This window comes from Mobula hypostoma, chromosome 12 (genome assembly GCF_963921235.1).
Source record: "Mobula hypostoma chromosome 12, sMobHyp1.1, whole genome shotgun sequence".
Taxonomy (NCBI): Eukaryota; Metazoa; Chordata; class Chondrichthyes; order Myliobatiformes; family Myliobatidae; genus Mobula; species Mobula hypostoma.
This window is the reverse complement of record NC_086108.1, coordinates 45332203-45353183: the sequence shown is the minus strand read 5'-3', so window position 1 is coordinate 45353183 and position 20981 is coordinate 45332203. Positions and strand designations below refer to the sequence as shown.

At 38.4% G+C, this 20981-nt stretch overlaps 1 protein-coding gene across 1 annotated transcript in view; it reads right to left on the bottom strand.

The window, feature by feature from the left end:
• Positions 1-1685: 1685 nt before the first annotated feature.
• LOC134355154 (zinc finger protein GLIS1) overlaps positions 1686-20981 on the bottom strand; it is a 380709-nt gene continuing 361413 nt past the window's right edge. Inside the window, exons 9-10 of the mRNA XM_063064929.1 lie at positions 15446-15616; positions 1686-6152 (exon numbers count right to left, since the gene is read on the bottom strand). Of these exons, the coding sequence (XP_062920999.1) occupies positions 6016-6152; positions 15446-15616 (308 nt within the window). The 3' untranslated portion in view covers positions 1686-6015. The remainder of the gene's footprint in view (positions 6153-15445; positions 15617-20981) is intronic.

The following is a 20981-nucleotide window of genomic DNA, read 5'->3' as shown; positions in this document are numbered from 1 at the left end:
GAGAACTGTGTAAATGGGCACAAATGTTGTTTAAATGAAAGAAAACAGATTGAGTTAATTGCATGTTTACAAAAAAATCGAAGTTTGTCTGTCTTGTGGTTGCTCTGCACTTGCAAAGCTTGTTGCAACACATAAAAATACTGGGGGAACTCAGCAGGTCAGGCAGCATCTGTGGAAATTAATGAACTGGCAGTGTTTCAGGCCCAGTTCCTTCTTCAGGACTGAGAAGGAAGGGGGAAGATGCCAGAATGAAAAGGTGGAGGGAACGGAAAGAGGCTAGCCGGAAGGTGATAGGTGAAGCCAGGTGGGTGGGGAAGTCAAGGGCTGGAGAAGAGAGACTCTGATAGAACAGGAGAATGGACCACAGGAGAAAGAGATGGAGGAGGGAGATGCAACAGGCAGGTGAAAAGAAGTAAAAAGTCTGAGAGGGGAATAAAGGAAGGGGGGGTGGGGAAATTGGCTTACCAGAAAGAAAAATGAATATTCATGCCATCAGGCTGGAGGGCACGCAGATAGAATATAAAGTGATGCTCCTCCGCCCTGAGGGTCACCTCATCTTGGCAGAAGAGGAGGCCTGGACTGACATGTCGGAATGGGAATTAAAATCTTTGGCCACCAAGAACTCCCACTTGTGGCGGATATATTTTGTGGTGTATACATATTGACCTGCTTTTCGGAATTTCTTTGGACTTCCTCTGGGGCCAGAAATCATGATCATGAATCATGATTTAGGACCGGGGTGGTCTCGCGTGAGTGAGTTGGAATTTGGTTCCCCCGACAACAGTGACAATTAACTGGTGACCAAGAATCGTGAGCCTAGAAATCTTTGTGACTTGCTATGTAATATTTTGTGTGGTTATTTGTGTTTCATATTTTACGATGATAAATAAGGCTTAAGTTACTTTGTTGTGCTTGTACACTTGTTACCACACCTCCTGGACACTCGAAATTTTGGGTCTGATCAGGCCAGCCCATTACAGCTCGGTGGAAGACCAACTAGACTGCGTTCGGCTGCAGACTGCTGCAGGCTTGCTCTTGATGACAACATTGTTGGACTCAGGGACTTGGCTGTATTATTTTTTGTGTGACTACACTGACTACTATCTTGTATGTACCTTGTGCAGTGTATGACTATTGGTACTGTGCTTTTCACCTTGGCCCTTGCAGAGCTCTGGTTCATTTGACTGTATTTATGGGTAGTCGTGTGTGGTTGAATGGCAATCAAACTTAAACTTGAGGTACAGTTTGGTTTGATGGTGGTGCACGTTATTCACCACAAGCTGTACACTGGACAGAAAGATCTCGAGTTGCGATCAGACTACACCAGATCCACCTCCCTCAATCACATACACCCTACTCTGTGGTTATTGAAAGTAAAATTATCATCAATCAGAAACAGCATGGGAACAAAACATAACATTTTGTGTGTAAGTGTAGAGGTCATAATAACAGAGTCGAAAGAATGCATGTGTGGTCCATTCAGCTTTATGCATATGGAACATTAAAACTTCAGGCCACAATGGCATTGTTTGTTATTTTGCACATATTCTTCACAAAATAAATTCAAAAAGTTCATTTTCTGCAGTATTAATCAACATTTTTGCATTTCTGTGAAGTTTTAAGCAACAACTCAATCTTTTTAAGTAGAAGACAACAAATATATCTCGATTAATAATGTGCTTTTAATAATCCATTCAAAAGTTATATAAATTGTAAAATATCATATGAATACTTAAATTGTTACACATACTATGTACATTATGTTGATGCGAACATTTTGTACAAAAAGTGTGAATTTGAAAACAAAGCTGCTGGGATTTTTTAAAAAGTTAACATTCTTTACAAACTTAAACCCATGTTATTTTACATTTGACATTAGCCAGAAAATAGTGATTAACAAGTTACAAAATAGGCTGCTCTCTTTGCACATCTGGATGCCTTAAGCATTAATATCAAAAGTGCAATGGCAACAACACATTTCATGTTTATTGTTTAAAATACTGTAACACTGCAAATATTGTAAATCTGAAATGAAATAAAGACTTTAGAAATGCTCAGCAAGCTAGACACTGCAAAAATAAAATACATCAAAAATATTTTAATTTATGTAGCACCTTTAACGCAGCAAAACATCTCAATGAGCTCCCTAGAATCACAGGAAAGATTAATCAAGCCAAAGATGGAAAGACTGAGGTATAGTTAAAATCTTGGTTAAACAGATGGGTTTTAAGAATGGCTGAAGTATACAAAAAGATAGAACCATAGAACATAGAACACTACAGCACAGAAAACAGGCCAGTTGGCCCTTCTAGTCTGTGCTGAAACTTTATTCTGCTAGTCCCATTGACCTGCATCCAGTCCATAACCCTCCAGACCTCTCCCATCCACGTACCTATCCAATTTATTCTTAAAACTTAAGAGTGAGACCACATTTACCACGTCAGATGGCAGTTCGTGCCACACTCCCACCACTTTCTGAGTGAAGTTGTTCCCCCTAAACCTTTCCCCTTTCACCCTAAAGCCATGTCCTCTCATATTTCTCTCTCCTAACCTAAGTGGAAAGAGCCTGTCTATACCTCTCATAATTTTGTAAATCTCTATCAAATCCCCTCTCATTCTTTTATGCTCCAAGGAATAACATCCTAACCTGCTCAATCTTTCCCTGTAACTCAACTCCTGAAGACCCGGCAACATCCTAGTAAATCTTCTCTGCACTCTTTCAATCTTACTGATATCCTTCCTATAGTTAAGTGACCAGAACTGCACACAATCGAGGGATTTTGGGAAAATGTCAAAATTACGTGATGCTTTATCAGTGTTGTGGTGATATGATGTGTCAGAACATGATTGGAAAGAGTTCTGAGCATGCGCAGAAATGTTAGAATGATCTGGAACATGGCTTGGTAAAAACGTGGTTTGGTTTTGTTGCTGTAAATAAAAGTTTTAATTCTTCCAGAATACGATTCTTTATTGTTAACCTACAGTACATCTAAAAATAAGAACACAATGTGGTGGCAGAAGTCGGTCTGGAAGAATAATATATTTTCGAACACAGAAGAGTCGAAGATAATCGAAGAAAAAAAGAGTTTGAACTGTTTTAGTGTTTGCTAACAGTTTTAAAAATGGAAGGTTTGCAACCTCCACTGACACTTCAGCTGACTGGGAATGTAGCTGAGAACTGGAAAAAAATTCAAGCAGTGTTTTGAAATACATTTATTGGCCATTGAAGCAGATAAAAAAAGGGGAAAAAATGAAAGCTGCGCTTCTACTCCACGTAATAGGTGACGACACAATTAAGATATATAATCACTTTGTTTTGAAGATGGAGATAATTTAAATTTGAAGTCGATAATGGACAAATTTGAAGCATTTTGTATACTGAAGCGTAATGTGATGTATGAGCAGTATAACTTTTTCAAATGTACGCAGAAATTGGCTGAAACAATTGATCAATATGTTACTGAATTGAGACGCTGGAGCAAAAGATGTGAGTTTGCAGAACTGACAGACTCTCTCGTTAAAGACAGAATTGTTTGTGGCATTCAGGATAATGGTCTGAGAGAAAGACTGTTAAGAGAACAAGATTTAGACTTAGAAAAAGTTTTGATGCTTTGCAAAACTTCGGAAACCACGACGCCGCAGGCTACAGAACTTTTCACTGAAAGCTGCCACGTAGATGCTGTAAAAAAGTGCGAACATATTAGAAGAAATAATAAAACGACAACAAAACTGACAGAGAGCAAGACGTCATCTGAGATAAAAAAAAAATGTGTGATGGCTGTGGGCAGCAGCATCGACCAAAACAGTGTCCAGAGTAAGGGAAAATGTGCAACGACTGGTAAGAGTAATCATTTTTCATGCTGTTAAAGAAGTAGAAAGAAAATAAAACAAGTAAATGCTGTGCTAGAAAACGAATTTGAGGAGTGTTATATAGATGTGCTTTGTAAAAACAAACAAAGTAAGAATGACTGGAATATTCCATTGCAAGTGAACCAAAACAATATTCTGTTTAAACTTGCTACTGGGGCGTAAGTAAATGTTCTAGCAGAATCTGAGTTTAATGCATTAAAGCCAAGACCAAGGTTACATAAGACAAATATAAAAGTAACTGGGTATTCAGGTGCAGACTTTCCAGTTAAAGGAACATGTGAGGCAAAAGTATCGCACAAAAATATTGTGCTCATGCTTTCATTTGTGGTAGTGTCAAGGAATGTACAGTCAATACTGGGTTTATCTGCCTGTGAGAGACTGAATTTGATGAAAAAGAGTATTAGTCTTGGACAGTCACACAGAGTCAGAATACAGTGACTTGATGAAAGGGTATGAAGTCATAAAGAAAGCTCCCAGACCCATCCCTTTGTTACCAGCATCTGATGAAGCATTGCCACCAAAACCAGGAGTTGCAATTTTGCCCTCTGGAAGTAATGCTCATGCATCAATGGGCCATGCATTCCATCACAATCTCACCTCTGCAGGAGGATAGAAGCCAAACTTGCCGATACAGTACAATACTGATCTGTAGCCAAAGAGTGACAAGAATCAGGATCCAACTGAAGAAGTGAAAGCACAAGTGAAGGAATTGAGAAGTTTTATTGAAATGATGAAGTCTCAGCATAAAAAAGAGATTACACGGTTAATGAATGAATTAGATGAAGAAGATTCGTATTTCAATACAAATGGAAGTGAAAGAATTAAGAAAGCTACAATACTTATAGTACAACCCAGATCATACATGGTCCAAACAGAAGGCGGGGCAGTGTTAAGAAGAAATTGCAAAGGCCTCAAGAAAGAGCCAACTTCAGAGTTTCAGTGAACTGATGCAGACCAGATAAAACATGGAAATAACAATGACACAGAGGAACTGTGTGAACCACTTAGAAGGTCTAGTCGTGTTCGTAAACCCCCAGCGAGACTGATAGAAACATGTTAAATTATGCATTTGTTTGGTTAATGTTGCTAATTGTTTTTCTTTTTAAGGAAAGGAATATGTGGTGATATGACGTGTCAGAACGTGATTGGAAAGAGTTCTGAGCATGCGCAGAAATGTTAGAATGATCTAGAGCATGGCTTGGTAAAAACATGGTTTGGTTCTGTTATTATAAATAAAATTCTAATTCTTCCAGAATATGATTCTTTATTGTTAACCCATGGTACGTATAAAAATAAGAACACAACAAGAACACTTAAAATGTTAAGTTATCTTTGAGATTCTAGTTGATATACTGTAGATGTCCATTTTTTTCAAGTTTACCTTTAAAACTAGTACATATAAGTAAATTGCAAAATTTAACGGATGTTGGATTTATCTGTCTCTGTGGACAATGAGATGCAGTAAGGGTGGTTGTAATGCACCTTACAAACACAGATGTTGTTCTCAGGCCAATATTTTGTAGTGAAGATATGAAGATGGATATGTATTTGTACATTTTTGATTATAGCTGGGGGAGTTGAAAGTTTTAAATATTCCCTCAAGATGAATAGATGCAATAGCATCAAGAGTGATGCTTGACCTTTCGAAGAATATTCAGAATGATAGTGAAAGTTATCTCGTTTTTTTATTTGTTAAAACATTGTTGAACATCCCCGTTCATTAGGTTAGCAAGCACTTGCAATGCGCACCACATCAGATAGTATGCAATTGTGTGACTTTTCGGACATTTCAATTTGGACCAGTAACACTGAGTTTTAGAAGGGACCCTTATCATAAGTTGAAAGTGTTTGGGGTTCCTTCCGGTCAATCGTACATAAGCAGAAAGAAGTTTACAGAAATGATGAAGCTTAATTTTACAATGACAGCTGTGCTGATTTCATTAATATATGCAGTGAGAGGCTCATGAGGATTGTGTACATACTCTAATATCCACCTATAATCATTTCACTTTGGATGATCAGCATTTGGAGTTGGAAATGCAATGAGATACGTTGACTATTCCAATATATTTGCCTAAGTCTTTGAATGTAACTTGAACAGAGGCACACCAGGCAGTTGTTAGTCCAGTAAGGTTAAAGGTGGTTTCAGGTCTCTGTATAAACAGAGGACAGCTGATTCAGACATCGGTCAACGGTGCTAATCTGGAAGAGTCCATTGTCTTCTGGTTCATTATGAAGTGTTTCTCCAAATGTGCCTTGAGATTCTGGGACAATGTCAAACCCTATGGAGAGAATTCCACATGTATACTATCAATGGCAGTAATTCTGCAAACTTTCAGTCTCAGCACAAAGCCTCAATAGATGAGTGCACAAATCACAGAAAAGGAAGCAGGATCAGTATAACCACTATATGCTTTCATATGATAAGGCATAAGCTGATAAAGTTAGCACAGAAATGCAATTCTTGGAAGCATTTCAAGTGGTAATGGGTTCTGCGTCATTCTTTCTACCCATTCTTGTTTTGTACTGTTGAAGGTTCAAAATGTTTATAGGGGGAGCTTTTACATGAAAACTAATCTCTTGGTAATGCCTGAACAGTATGCATGCAAAAAAATATATGCTTTGCATGTACTAAAATAGTTTTTATATTACTCTTATAGATGTATACAGAGGAAACATTGCTCCCTTCTGCTTATCCCAACTCCAAAGAGTGAGTCCTAACACAGTAATATGACATTTCCATTTTTGTATTCATTCCACTCTCCAGGAAATTGTCATTCACTTTCTGCTTTTGTATTTATGACACAAGACTATTAGGGAACTGGACTAGGGTCTGCTAAAGCTGTTTCCTTTACATCTGAATTGTGTTTAATAATTTCAGACAAGAATTCTTGAACCTGATTTCTGAATGTGAAAGATAGTTTCCAAACAAATTATACTTTAATAATAGAGCATATTTATAATATTGCTGTATTTAGGATAAAATAGTGGATGTTAGGTTTTATAATTAATAATCAGAGTTTAATCTTTATTTTAAAAATTAATAGTTAACATCATCTAATTGTTATTAAATACCTCAAAGTACTTGAACTAAATTTTGACAAAGACACCACATTTAACAAAGCAAAGTTAAGATGACCAAATAACTATAAATACAACTTTGTCCAGTTCAGACACTGATACAGTGAATTAAAAAAGTGCTGAATTAAATTTGACAGTGCATAAATTTACTAAATTTAATAGGTAGTGTAGTTTAGTTCACTAGACATTTCAATTCAGTGATAAGCTATCTTGGCATGGTTGAGGCTGCATAATTACAACCTGTGACTGGAAAAAGGCCTTTAAGTAACTGACAAAGACATCTAAATGGATTCTGTTTATTTCTAGTTACACTCAGAAAGAAAGCAAATTAATTTTATCAATGTTATACCATCAAGATAAAATACTGTTTGAGAAAATTAACCTGGTGCACAAACAGAATGCATTTGAAAGATAATCAGTATTAGACATGTGTTCAGTCTGTATTTGTTGTTGGATTTAAGAAGCAAGAATTTGTTGTTACATATAATGCTATCAGTAATTTCTTTTGCCTTCAACCGTAAGTTTCTGGGGGGATAGGAGCTAGCCAGGTGTTGTTGCTGTCTATGAAAACTGAAGTTGGTTCCTATCAATGGAGGAAAAGCAGGCATGCAAGCTTTTTCTTTACTTCATAGTGTGAGAAGTGGAACCCTTTAGCAATGTTGTTAGCACCTTTTAAAACTGCAGAATCTGAGTGTCTCTGGTGACTTCAACTTAAATTGTCCTTGAGTTAAATATTCAAGTTGCTCAGTACTCAATATTCGTTATTCATTTTGAATATCAATATTTAATAAGAGTTTTTAACATTGTTGTTCTTAATCTGGCTGAGTGGTGCCATAAAAACAACCTCTTACTCAATGTCAGCAAAACCACAAAGCTGATTATTGACTTCAGGAGAAGGAAACCAGAAGTCCATGAGCGAATCCTCGTTGGTGGACTGGAGGAGGAGAGTGTCTGCAACTTTATATTCCTCGGTGTTATCATTTTAGAAGACTGGCCCTGGACCCAGCATATAAGTGCAATTACAAAGAAAGCATGCCACCACCTCAACTTCCTTAGGAGCTTGTGAGGATTCAGCATGACATTTAAAACTTTGGCAAACATCTATAGATGTGTAGTGGAGAGTGTATTGACTGGCTGCATCACAGCCTGGTATGGAACCAATGCCCTTAAACAGAAAACACTACAAAAAGTAGTGGATATGGCCCAGTTCATCATAGGTAAAGCCCTTCCCACCATTGAGCACATCTACACTAAATGTTGTCGCAGGAAAGCACCATCCATCATCAGGGACCCTCACCAGCCAGATCATGCTCTCTTCTTACTGCTGCCATCAGGAAGAAGCTATAGAAGCCTCAGGACTCACACCACCAGGTTCAGGAACAGTTATCACCCCTCAACCATCAGACGCTTGATAAATTCACTCAACTTCACTTGCCCCATCATTGAAATGTTCCCACAACCTATGGACTCACTTTCAAGGACAATTCATCTCATGTTCTCAATATTTATTGTTTATTTATTATTATTTCTTTATTTTTGTATTTGCACAGTTTGTTATCTTTTGCACACTGGTTTAATGCCCAAGTCGATGCAGTCTTTCATTGATTCTGCTATGGTTATTATTCTATTTACTTTCAACAATATCTTAATTCAGTCATTTCAGAGGGTAATTCAGAGTTAGCTGCATTGTCATGGCTGTGAAGCCACGTTTCCAAGAACCATCTTGTAAGGTGGCATACTTCTTTCCTGGAAATACACGGCTGAACCAAAGTGGTGTTAGCCCTTGACAACTTGAACAGAAAAATCTCTACTGTTCTGGCACGTAAGAAAGTATCTAACACCACTGAGCTGAAAGAATTTTTAAACCTAAATGCGGTAGTTAACATATCTTGGACTTTAAAGGAGCTGCAATATTCAATGGAATTTTATCTCAGGTATGTTCAGTTCCAGAAACCAAAGCTGTAGATGAATTGTCACTTAGCAAGATCTACTTCAACTTTTATCTGATCAATATACAGTGGCATGAAAAAGTTTGGGCACCCCTGGTCAAAATTTCTGTTACTGTGAATAGTAAAGTGAGTAGAAGATGAACTGATCTCCAAAAGTCATAAAGTTAAAGACGAAACATTCTTTTCAACATTTTAAGCAAGATTAGTGTATTATTTTTGTTTTGTACAATTTTAGAGTGATAACAAGGAAAGGAGCACCATGCAAAAGTTTGGGCACCCCAAGAGATTTGAGCTCTCAGATAACTTTTCCCAAGGTCTCAGACCTTCATTAGCTTGTTAGGGCTATGGCTTGTTCACAGTCATCATTAGGAAAGGCCAGATGGTGCAAATTTCAAAGCTTTATAAATACCCTGACTCCTCAAACCTTGTCCCAACAATCAGCAGCCATGGACTCCTCTAAACAGCTGCCTAGCACTCTGAAAATTAAAATAAATGATGCCCACAAAGCAGGAGAAGGCGAAAAGAAGATAGCAAAGCATTTTCATGTAGCTGTTTCCTCAGTTCATAATGTAATTAAGAAATGGCAGTTAACAGAAACGGTGGAGGTCAAGCTGAGGTCTGGAAGACAAAGAAAACTTTCCAAGAGAACTGCTCATAGGATTGCTAGAAAGGCAAATCAAGACCCCAGTTTGACTGCAAAAGACCCTCAGGAAGATTTAGCAGATGAAGTGGTGGTGCACTGTTCTACTGTGCAGTGACACCTGTACAAATATGACCTTCATGGAAGAGTCATCAGAAGAAAACCTTTCCTGCGTCCTCACCACAAATTCAGCGTCAGAAGTTTGCAAAGAAACATCTAAACAAGCCTGATGTATTTTGGAAACAAGTCTTGTGGACTGATGAAGTTAAATTAGAACTTTTTGGCCGCAATGAGCAAAGGTATGTTTGGAGAAAAAAGGGTGCAGAGTTTCATGAAAAGAACACCTCTCCAACTGTTAAGCACCGGGGTAGATCGATCATGCTTTGGGCTTGTGTTGCAGCCAGTGGCACGGGGAACATTTCACTGGTAGAGGGAAGAATGAATTCAATTAAATACCAGCAAATTCTGGAAGCAAACATCACACTACCTGTAAAAAAGCTGAAGGTGAAAAGAGGATGGCTTCTACAACAGGATAATGATCAATGATAATGGGACAAATTGTATGACTATCCGAAACACACCTCAAAATCCACAATGGGCTACCTCAAGAGGCGCAAGCTGAAGGTTTTGCCATGACCCTCACAGTCCCCTGACCTAAACATCATCGAGAATCTGTGGATAGACCTCAAAAGAACAGCGAATGCAAGACAGCCCAAGAATCTCACAGAACTAGAAGCCTTTTGCAAGGAAGAATGGGTGAAAATTCTCCAAACAAGAATTGAAAGACTCTTAGCTGGCTACAGAAAGCATTTACAAGCTGTGATACTTGTCAAAGGGGGTGTTACTAAGTACTGTCCATGCAGGGTGCCCAAACTTTTGCTTCGGGCCCTTTTCCTTTTTTGTTATTTTGAAACTGTAAAAGATGGGAATAAAAAAGTAATCTTACTTAAATTATTAAAGAAATGTGTCATCTTTAACTTTATGCCTTTTGGAAATCCGGTCATTTTTTTACACGCTTAGCTATTCACAGTAACAGAAATTTTGACAGGGTACCCAAACTTTTGCATGCCACTATACATGTAATTACAATGAGATCAGCAGACAAACCAAACCCTTCATCACTGAATTTTGTTTAACTGTATAAATCATATGACAGCCATGTAACTTTTACTTTGTGAGCACCAAATATCATTACCTACATTGCAGGCTGGCTATTTTGTGCATTTTTTTTAGTGCTTCTCTATTTAAAAGCCAGGCCTCTACAGTTTTAATCAACAAATTAAAATTGCCAATCACCATCACCTGTAGTTCTCAACAGAGCAAACAGCTGTATGTAACTACCTACTCTCTCCATAAGGTACTTGCACTTTAAAGAAATATTTATTAAACAATACACTGTCGTTAATTTTCCTGCAGTATGAAAGGGAGAACTTAATACAGCAATGGGAAGTAACTTTCTAAACTCCAAAATGGATTTTACATTCCTACGATGGACTACAAAGTTGTGGTGTTTTGTTACAACACGTAATAACAAATCTGCTCAAACAATTAGCAGATGAGACAGTGCAGGAACAGTAACTCATTCACTTACCTAATTGATCATTTATTTTGTTTATATAAATGTTTGCCTTTGATTTCCTTTAAAGTTGTTTAAGTGTTTTGAATTTTTACATAGGTTTTTACATAGTTTGAAAATTTTTGTTGTAGTTTTTGGATCTTTCTGAAAGTTTAGTTATCAAACATTTTGACAGTTGATTGTGGCTTAGTCAGTTTTCCCAGGTTCTTCTAAGTAATTGACTACACAATCCACAAGTTAAGTGTGGGTGCCTCATTGCTGACCACAACCTCTAGGCAATGGTTTTACTGTCTACCACAATTCTCTATCAATTCTTTTTTAACATGAATGCACTCATTATTACCAAAAGGGAGCCTAATTGCAAACCTTGCTGATCTTCTCACAATACAGAGAAATACCATTCATATCTCTTGCATTGAAGATCAACGTAAAAGTGGACTTGAATCACAAGATCCTGATGGTAGCCTTATATGGCTGTTCCCTACCAACTTTGTATTCTCTCTTCCCAGTATCCTGGTTTACAAATGACTGGCTTATAGACATCCCATAAATATGAATGAGTTTTTGGAAGACCAGCAGGATGGGTGGGAATGGATTTTCTGGCTGTGAAGGGCTGCAGGCATCTTCTCTCCCACAAGCCTGGCCCCTATAGCACAACGGTCATGGGGCTGATCCATGAAGAGCTACAGTGCTGAGCAGGCTCACTTGCTTACTCAGCGAGTCAGTGAGGCCAGCTAGGGCTGCTTACCCTCCCATCCCCACTGTTTCTGTGATCCATCCCCAAACATCATGTTTCTGTCAGACATAAACAGTTCAGGTTACTAACAACTCTCCGGAACAGAGCCTGCAGTAACCTGGGGACTGCCTGGAGTGAAATTATCTCAACATCCACCCTGTCAAGCTCCCTGAGGATTTTATCTGAAAACTATTATTCTTCTAAAGTCCAGGGTAAATACACTCAAAATGTCTTGATAAGACAACCCTCTCATCCCAGGAATTAGTCTGATGCATGTCCTTTGGACTGCCTCCAATGCTATTGCATATATCATTTTTTAGGTAAGGGAAATAAAAACCGTGCACAGTATTTCAAGTGGGCCTCACCAGCAATGGCAAGTAACTTCAATTTATTGCACGGTTTTCACTTCATCATTCCACCAATCGGATAAATCCAGATGATGCAGACGACCTTCTTACTCCTGTTCATGCAGTTCTTGACAGTGGTCCCGAAGTTAACCATACCTAATCTATTTCGATCTACATCTGGATAAATTTGTTATCATTTTCCATTTTAATAACCTCTACAAGATCATCCTTAAGCACTTCCATCTCAAAGACAACAAACTGTTCTAAAACTGAGGGTCCTGGCATTAAAAATGGCACTGTGTCCTGTTCTACAATAACTGCAGCTTGATTGATGTCTCTCATTTTCAGTACAGTAATTAGCATCAGATAAAGTCTGACAAAGACATCGTTGAGTTCAATCACAACATCTAATTTATTTGAAATATTTGTTACAGAAACATAGAAAAGAGGGCAGGAGAAGATTTATCAGCCCTAATAAGTGGTTTCACCATTCAGTATGATAGTGACTGATCCTCTATCTCGTTATCTCTTGATGCCTTCTGTGTTCAGAAATCTATGTAACATCTTAAGTACATTCAACAACCTGATCTCCACCAATTTTTTTGTGGCAAAGTATTCCATTGGTTTACAATCTTCTAAGCAAAGCAATTTCTCCTCACCTTAGTCCGAAACGTTATCCTGTATATCCTGAGAGTGTTTTCAAATCAGGCTAACTGTCAACCATTTGAAACATCCGTCTCATATACACTCTGTGGTTACTTTATTAGGTACACTTGTGCACCTGCTCGTTAATGCAACTAACTAATCAGCCAATCAAATGGCAACAACTCAATGCATAAAAGCATGCAGACGTGGTCAGGAGGTTCATTTGTTGTTCAGAACAAATATCAGAATAGTGAAGAAATGTGATCGAGGTGACTTTGACCATGGAGTGATTGCTGGAACCAGAAAAAGTGAATTGAGTATCTCAGAAACTGCTGATCTCCTGGGATGTTCATGCTGTCTCTAGAGTTTTCAGAGAATGGTGTGAGAAACTAGTGGCAATTCTGTGGATGAAAATGCCTTGTTAATGAGCGAGGTCATAGGAGAATGACCAAACTTATTCAAAGTAACAGGAAGGTGACAGTAACTCAAATAACTGTGTGTTGCAACTGCAGTGTGCAGAAGAGCATCTCTGAACGCACAACACGTTAAACCTTGAAATGGACGGGATACAGCAACTGAAGACCATGAACATATACTCAGTGGTCACTTTATTTGGTACAGGAGGTACCTGAGGTACCTAATAAAGTGTACACTGAGTGTACATCTGCAAATCCTATTAGAATTTTATATGCTTCAATAAGACTCCCTCAGATTCTTCCAAACTCTAGTTTGACAACTCGCTTAATTGTTTTTAATATAAATCACCTTGAAGCCTCTTGTGGATTCTTCACAATATATAAAAAATGTCCTCCTCCATAAACTGTAAAATTTTAGAAGATGACAACCAAAGTATCAATTACTTCCGTGGCTTCCTCTCTTTTAGGCTTTCAGTCTCTATTTCTTTAGTACATACTTTTTACTGGTACTAATTTCCTTTAATTCTTCCTTTTTATTTGACTCTTGGTTCCCTGGCATTTCTAGGAAGTAATTAGCACCCCTTTTCCAAAAAGACAGAATCAAAGTATTTTTTTAATTGCTCTGCCATTTTCTTTCCTTCCCCATAATAAATTCTTCCATTACTTACTTTGAGAGGTATACATTTGTCTTCACGATTCTTTTTTCTCTTTACTTATTACTACAGTTATGTTCTTGCAAGTTTACTCTCATATTCTATTTCTCCTCTCTTGCACCTTTTTGACTGAATTCTAAAATGCTCCCATTCACAAGGCTTACTACTTTTTCAGAAAGTTTATATGCATTCATTCTGGACTTTGGATCTTATACAATTTGTAGCTTCTTTTCCAACCCATCATTGGATCATTTTTTTCTTTGTTTTTCTTTCATACAAGAAAGGAATGTAAAACTATTACAGTTCCTATCATTCTTTGCTTAAGTACTAGTTATTCCCACTTAACTATCAAGTATTTTAATGAATCTTCTCAATCTACCAAGGCAGACTCTTACTTTTCCCACCTTCATAGCATTCTTTGTTTAAAATTTGTACACTAGTTTCAGATCAAATTACTTCACTTTGTACCTTATTTAAGCTTTCTTATTGTGCTCATTTCCCCTGAAGCACCATGCACAATAAAATTACAAATGAGCCCTTTCTCATTGTATCCCAAATGAGGATAGCCTGGCTCCTCAAAGTTTTGGTCTCCCTCCAGAATTCATGCTCCAGTTTTATTACTGATATGTTTTGGCAATCTCTATCACTGCAGAACACTTCTTACATGCATGTCTACTAGATGAATCCCACCAGTGCTTTCTGTGCCTTAGCATTTCATAGTGCCACCAATGCTTATTCTAAATCTTGATGTTCTGAATTAGTGTCCTTCCTCACTATTGCTCAGTGTTTAGCTTTCATTTAAGAGCCACCCACCTTCTTTTGCTTTTTGCTTGTCATTTCTAAATATGAATATTTAGTTCCCAACCTAGGTCACCCTGTAACCACATCTCTTCTGTAACAAGTACAGGGCGTCCATTTGCAAAATTTGCACAGCGAATTTGATAATCGTATTAAAAATGCAAAAATCCAGCATGCTTAGATTTATTTGTTGACCTTTTTATCTTGTTATCATTGTTTGTAATCCTGGACTCTATTTGTAGTGGCCTCTTTTGTTCAGACTGTCTTCCTGACACTATTTGGTTATTGTTATCCCACTCATTTTTCTTCTAAGTTATTTGGTGAAAAGGTACAAACCAAATTATTACTCTAAAATATTTTTTAATCATTGCAAAACAAAAACAAGTTAGGCTTAAACATCCTTTTATTAGCATGAAAAATGTAAGTGACTACCAATCGGTCTCTGTGCCTTGTAAAAGTATTCAAAGATATCTTACAATCTAGTTTTAACTCAACAAAATCTTTACCTGGAAGTGGTAGTGGCTGCTAGATTGACTTAAGTAATAAACAAGTCAGCAAGTATCACGAAATTACTTCTTGTATGAGGGATTATGATGTGTTTTTTTTTAGTTTTCTGGAAGCGATAATACTACTATACATTCATGTAAAATCGAAGTCATATCCATGTGGAAGAGAAAGAAAGAAATAGCACATTAACATGAGCAACATGCTCGTAAATCTGTCCCACTCTTTACCTGATAGACTTGCATGTGCAATGCATGAATGGTAGCCATTATGCTGAACTGGACTAGGGCAATGTGAATCATCTGCTGAAAGGGAGTTGTGAATCGTAGCTTGCTCCATTGTTCTAAATGAATCACTGTACTGGAAAGCGTGCTGCATGGTGTGAAAACTTCCTTGGTAACCTGAGAACAAACAATAGAATCAGAATCAGTTTTAATATCACCAGTATATGTCATGTAATTTGTTAACTTTGTGGCAGCAGTACATTGCAATACACGATAAACATGGGAAAATAATAAATAAATAAATAAAGGTAAATTTTTATCTATCTACATATATAAAATAGTTAAATTAAAAATAGCGCAAAAATAGAGGAAAAAGTGAGGTAGTGTTCCTGGGTTCAATGTCCATTTAGAAACTGGATGACTGAAGAGAAGAAGCTGTTCCTGAAGGGAATTAAGGGGGGTGGGGGAGGGAACGTCGACTCAGACCATGAGAGGCCTGCGTTGGGCATTTTCATGCCTTCCAAGGCGCAGATTGGAAGTCTGTGTGGGGCACCATTCCTCGCACAGACTAGAACAATGTGTGATTAAGTGCCTTGCTCAAGGGCACAAACACGCTGCCCCATCTGAGGCTTGAACTAGTGACCTTGAGGTAACTAGACGAATGCCTTAACCACTTGGCCACGTGCCCAACACTGGGTTTATGGGTTATGGGGAAAAGGCAGGTAAGTGGAGATTAGTCCATGGCTAGATCAGCCATGATCTTATTGAATGGCGGAGCAGGCTTGACATGCAGATGACAACTAAACTAAAAATCTGAAATATTTTTCTTTGCATGAAAAATCATAAATGAAAATTTTAAAAAGGGGCAGAACTGGTGAAAGGAATGTTTAATAGACAAATAAACATAATTGCTACTCTTAGTTTCACTTCCCATTCCTGTTCCTTATCTCTTGGGTCCCCAATAGTCTATTCTTGACTTCTCCATCTTCATACTATTCCTAAAATGGAGACACAAGAAACTTCACATGATACAGCCTGGAGCAGGGAAAAAAAAAACAATTATTGTGGGAACTCCTGGGGTTGAGCAGCATTTGTGGAAGCAAAGAGATAGTTGACATTTTGGATTGAGAAACTGCATCAGGACTGAGAGTCTAGAGGGGAGATAGCCCGTACAAAGAGATGAGAGGGAAGGATGAGGCCAGGACTAGCAGCTGATGGCTGGAACCAGGTGAGAAGGGGGATGATGGGCAAACGGAGGGGGTTGAGGGATGGAGTTGGGAGACTGCAGCCAATGGTTGATAGACAGATAAGGAGAGAGGTAAACAAAAGGGAGCAATGGAGTCAAGTGAGGGAAGGGTGGAAGTAGAGACAGAGGCTGGAAACTGATCAGTGAGGATGCATTCAAGATTGTTTAATGTCATTTCCCATACATAAGCGTAAGGAAGAACAAAATAATTGCTAGTCCAGATCCAATACAGCACAAAATACATAATAAAGAACAGAATAATAATAAAAAAGCACAATAAATATAATTACACAAGATAGCTTATATACATAGATTGATTGTAAGTCCATAAAGTGATGCTAGGCACAGGAGTGTCTGTACATTAGGTGACTGACAGGAAATGATAAAATAGTGGTGGTTGGGGGCGTGGGGGGGTTGAGTTAGTGGAGGGAGGTGTTGAACAGCCTTAGTGCTTGGGAAAAGTAGCTGACAAGTGGCCTGGCATAGATGCTACACAGCTTCCTCCCTGATGAGACTGGGGCAAGCAGTCCATGAGCAGGCTGGGTGGGATCCTTCATGATGTTATTCGTCTTTTTCCAGCACCTTTCTGCAAACGTGTCCTTGATGGTGAGTTGTTTGGTGCTGGTTATGCATTTGGCAGTTTTGACTACCCATTGTAGAGACAGTGCAGTTTCCATTCCGTGCAGTGAGGCAGGTTATTAGGACGTTCTCCACTGCGCATCCGTTGAATGACGTGAGTATAGATGTACATAGTCCAGCTCTCTTCAGCCTCCTCAGATAGTAGAAGCATTGGTGTGTTTTCCTCATTGGGTAGGATGTATTCTGGGACCATGAGAGGTTGTGCGAGATGTGAACTCCCAGGCGTTTAAAACTGCTGTGCCTGCAATGTGAAGAGGGGCCTGATGTTGCAAGTTCTCCTGAAGTCAATAACCATCTCCTTTGTCCTGTTGACATTGAGGAAGAGATTATTTACCTGGCACCGAGCTCTTCCACCTCCTCTCTGCTGACCATCTCATCGTTGTTGATGATGAGCCCCACCACTGTCATGTCAGTGGCAAACTTGACAACATGATTACTCGGTGTTTGTCTATGAAATCATGTGTGAGCAGAGTGCACAGCAATGGGCTCAGTACATGGCCCTGGGGGTGGGAGGCACCTTTGTTGAGGATAACAGGGAAGGAGAAGTGGTCGTGCATCTTGACTATCTGAGGACTACTAGTTAGGAAGCCCAACACACAGCTGCACAGTGGTGTATTTAGACTGAGGAGTAGGAGTTTGTTCACCAGGGTCTGTAGAACAATCCTGCTGAATGCCAAAAATAAATCCTGAAACAGCATTCTGATATGTGTCCTTGACTTCTAGGTGTGTCAGGACCAGGTACATGACAGATGCTACAGCATGTGTGATAATGAGGTTCTGTCTGCAAGCATATTGGTGAGTGTCCCACCTGCAGGAATGGAGTTTTTGATACGTGCCACCACCTTCCGTGCATAGCACTTCATGATGACTGGGATCAGTGCCATCGGGCAGTAGTCATTTAGTTTTGAAGGTGTAGAGTCCTTGGGACAGGGATAATGATAGCTGATTTGAAGCATGTGTGAACAATAGCCTTTAGAATCTGATAAGTAAGGAAGATGATAAGGGAACAATGATGGGCAGATAGAATCAATTGAGGAGCGCAAATAGGAGACCCAGTGAGAAGAAACTCTGAAAGGTAACCCTGTACCTACCTGCCTACCTATTTCTCTCTCTCCTGATTTATCCAAGATCTCTCTCCCTACCTTGCTCTATACGCCTATCACCCACACATTATACCCACCAAGTCACCTATTCCCTCCCCCAACTAATTTCACCTGCTTGTTCCCTGACATGTAGAAATCCTATTTACCCATCACCTCCATGTTTGCCGACAACTGACACCTAGTGAAGCAACTCTATAATTTAATACTTCTCATCCAAGATTTCACATCCACCCATAGCCTCTCACATCCTTTCTACCTCTCTGTTATCTGTAGCAGTCCAGCAATGCCCAGAGATCTCTGCACTGCTCCAACTTGTCAACTTTGTTCTCTTGAGGTCCCTGATTTTCACTACTCTGCCACTAACGGTTGTGTCACTGCCTGACTCTAAGCTACGGAACTATCTCCCTAAAGACTTCATAGTTCTTCCTCCACCTCTGTTACTTTCTCTTAAAATGGTGCTTAAAACCTCGCCAGATGTCTCCATATCTCCTTACATAGGATGGCATGTAACATACACTATAATAGAGAAATGGATACATTTGGCCAACCATCCACGCTGACATTAATGTTCCACTTGAGTCCCTTCCTGTCTTTCTTTATCAATGTCTTTTTGTGAAGTTCCCTTTGCTTTTTCAGCTGTTTGTTCAGTATCCACTTAAATATGTATGGATTCTGGACAATTGGGCCCTCAGCTAATCGGAGCAGCTACTTATGTGGGACAACCCTTAAAGAACAAAAACTAATCGAGAAAAGGGCTGGGATTCCCCCCATTTATCTGGATCACTATGCCACCTAATTGGGACAGAAGACTGCTGCCAAACAGTTTATAACTAGTGTCAGTTCTGTGCACTTGTGTGGCTGTTAGACACTAACAATGCTGAGAGCGAACAGTTTTTAAATAGCGTCAGTTGTGTGTGCTTGTGTCACATTATTCATTTGGGCCTACTGACGCCAAATTAAAAAACAGTGAGTTTTGACACTACTTCATGCAGGAAGGCATGAAGGCAATCCATTACCTGCACTAGGTGTCTTTGGTGATATAGGTAGATATTGATATAGATAGAATTCACCTCAACTGCTCCCTATGGCATCATATTCTGTATTCCCATCTCTTTTGGGTAAAGAAATTTTTTTTCTGATTTTCCCTCTGGATTTCTTAATAACTAACATAATAATGGCTTCTGGTTATGCTCTTTCCCACTAAAAACATTCTTTCTACTCCCAGTCCATTAAAATAATTATTTTAAAGTCCTCAATTTGGTTACTATGTCTTTTCTCAATAAAAAGGAGACCTCAAACTGTTCATCCTTTCCTGATAACAATATCTTTGTATTTCTGGTATAATCCTTGTAATCTTTCCTGCATTTCTATTTCCTCAATGACCAGAACTGTATGCAGTATTCTTAAGAGTGGGAAAACCAGGACTTCACACAGGTTCAATACAGCAATGCTACTTTTCAATGTTGTTTCTCTATTGCTTGGTTTGCTTCTCTTGTCAACCTGCGGTGGAGATTTTATTGATTGGTGTATTTGTGCTCGAAGGTCCCTTCGTTGCTCATGTGAAATCTTGTGCCATTCTGATTGATAAATCCTGTTTAGTTCCCATGGCATTATATTGAAGGCAAAAATATGGTTCTCAGCCATCTCAGGATCAAATATGACACCAAGATAGTGAATGGTTTTAAAGAAACAGACTCTGACATGTGATTCTGCTCTCATGTCCTCTCACAACTATGGTTGTAGACTTCCAGCTTCATAAATTGGACATCTCCACTCCAGGCAGAGATCTTCTGAATTAACAGATGGAATAAACTTCTGTTTATTGAATTCTGTGTACTAGACAATTTAAATGAGATATGTAAAGCTATCAACAAGTATGAAACAATACCTCTGAAAATGTCAGCATCTCTGAAGAAAAATATTAAAACATATATATATATATATATAAACATGGGACCACACAACAGACATAGTTATGAATAGTACACTTTGTAAGAACAGTGTGCATACACACAGACCTCAGTGGCAGTACTGTTGAGACCACAATCATTGGTTTAATAGCAAGATAACAAAGCCTTTGAATAGTCATTTGTAATTTAAAATTATCATCCCACATGTTTGGATAGATTTTGTAATTTATTTTAATCTTTTCCATGTTATTGGACTTTACTTCTAAATTAATTCTTTACATGCCAATAATTCCATTTGCTAGACAGTCAGTAGGTAATTAGTGGTTGATTAGTTGAAAATTTCTTCACTGTTTCAATAAAAAAATATTTGAGTCTTGAACAACCTTGTAATTTAGTGGTAAACAAGGAAGTACCATCAAGAATTAAATTGAACCAAGTTCAAGACTCAATTTCTCCTTTTTTTTCCTCCACTCCCAAATATCAATAAGTCCTTCCCAAAAACCTTCCTTACATAAAATATCTAAGAAACCACTTCTTACTATTGGGGTTTTGTTTTATAATGGCCTAGTAATTTATTTCCTCTGTTCTCCTAATGAACACTCATTGTAATACTCATTCATCTCACTAAAAAGTTCACTGATTTT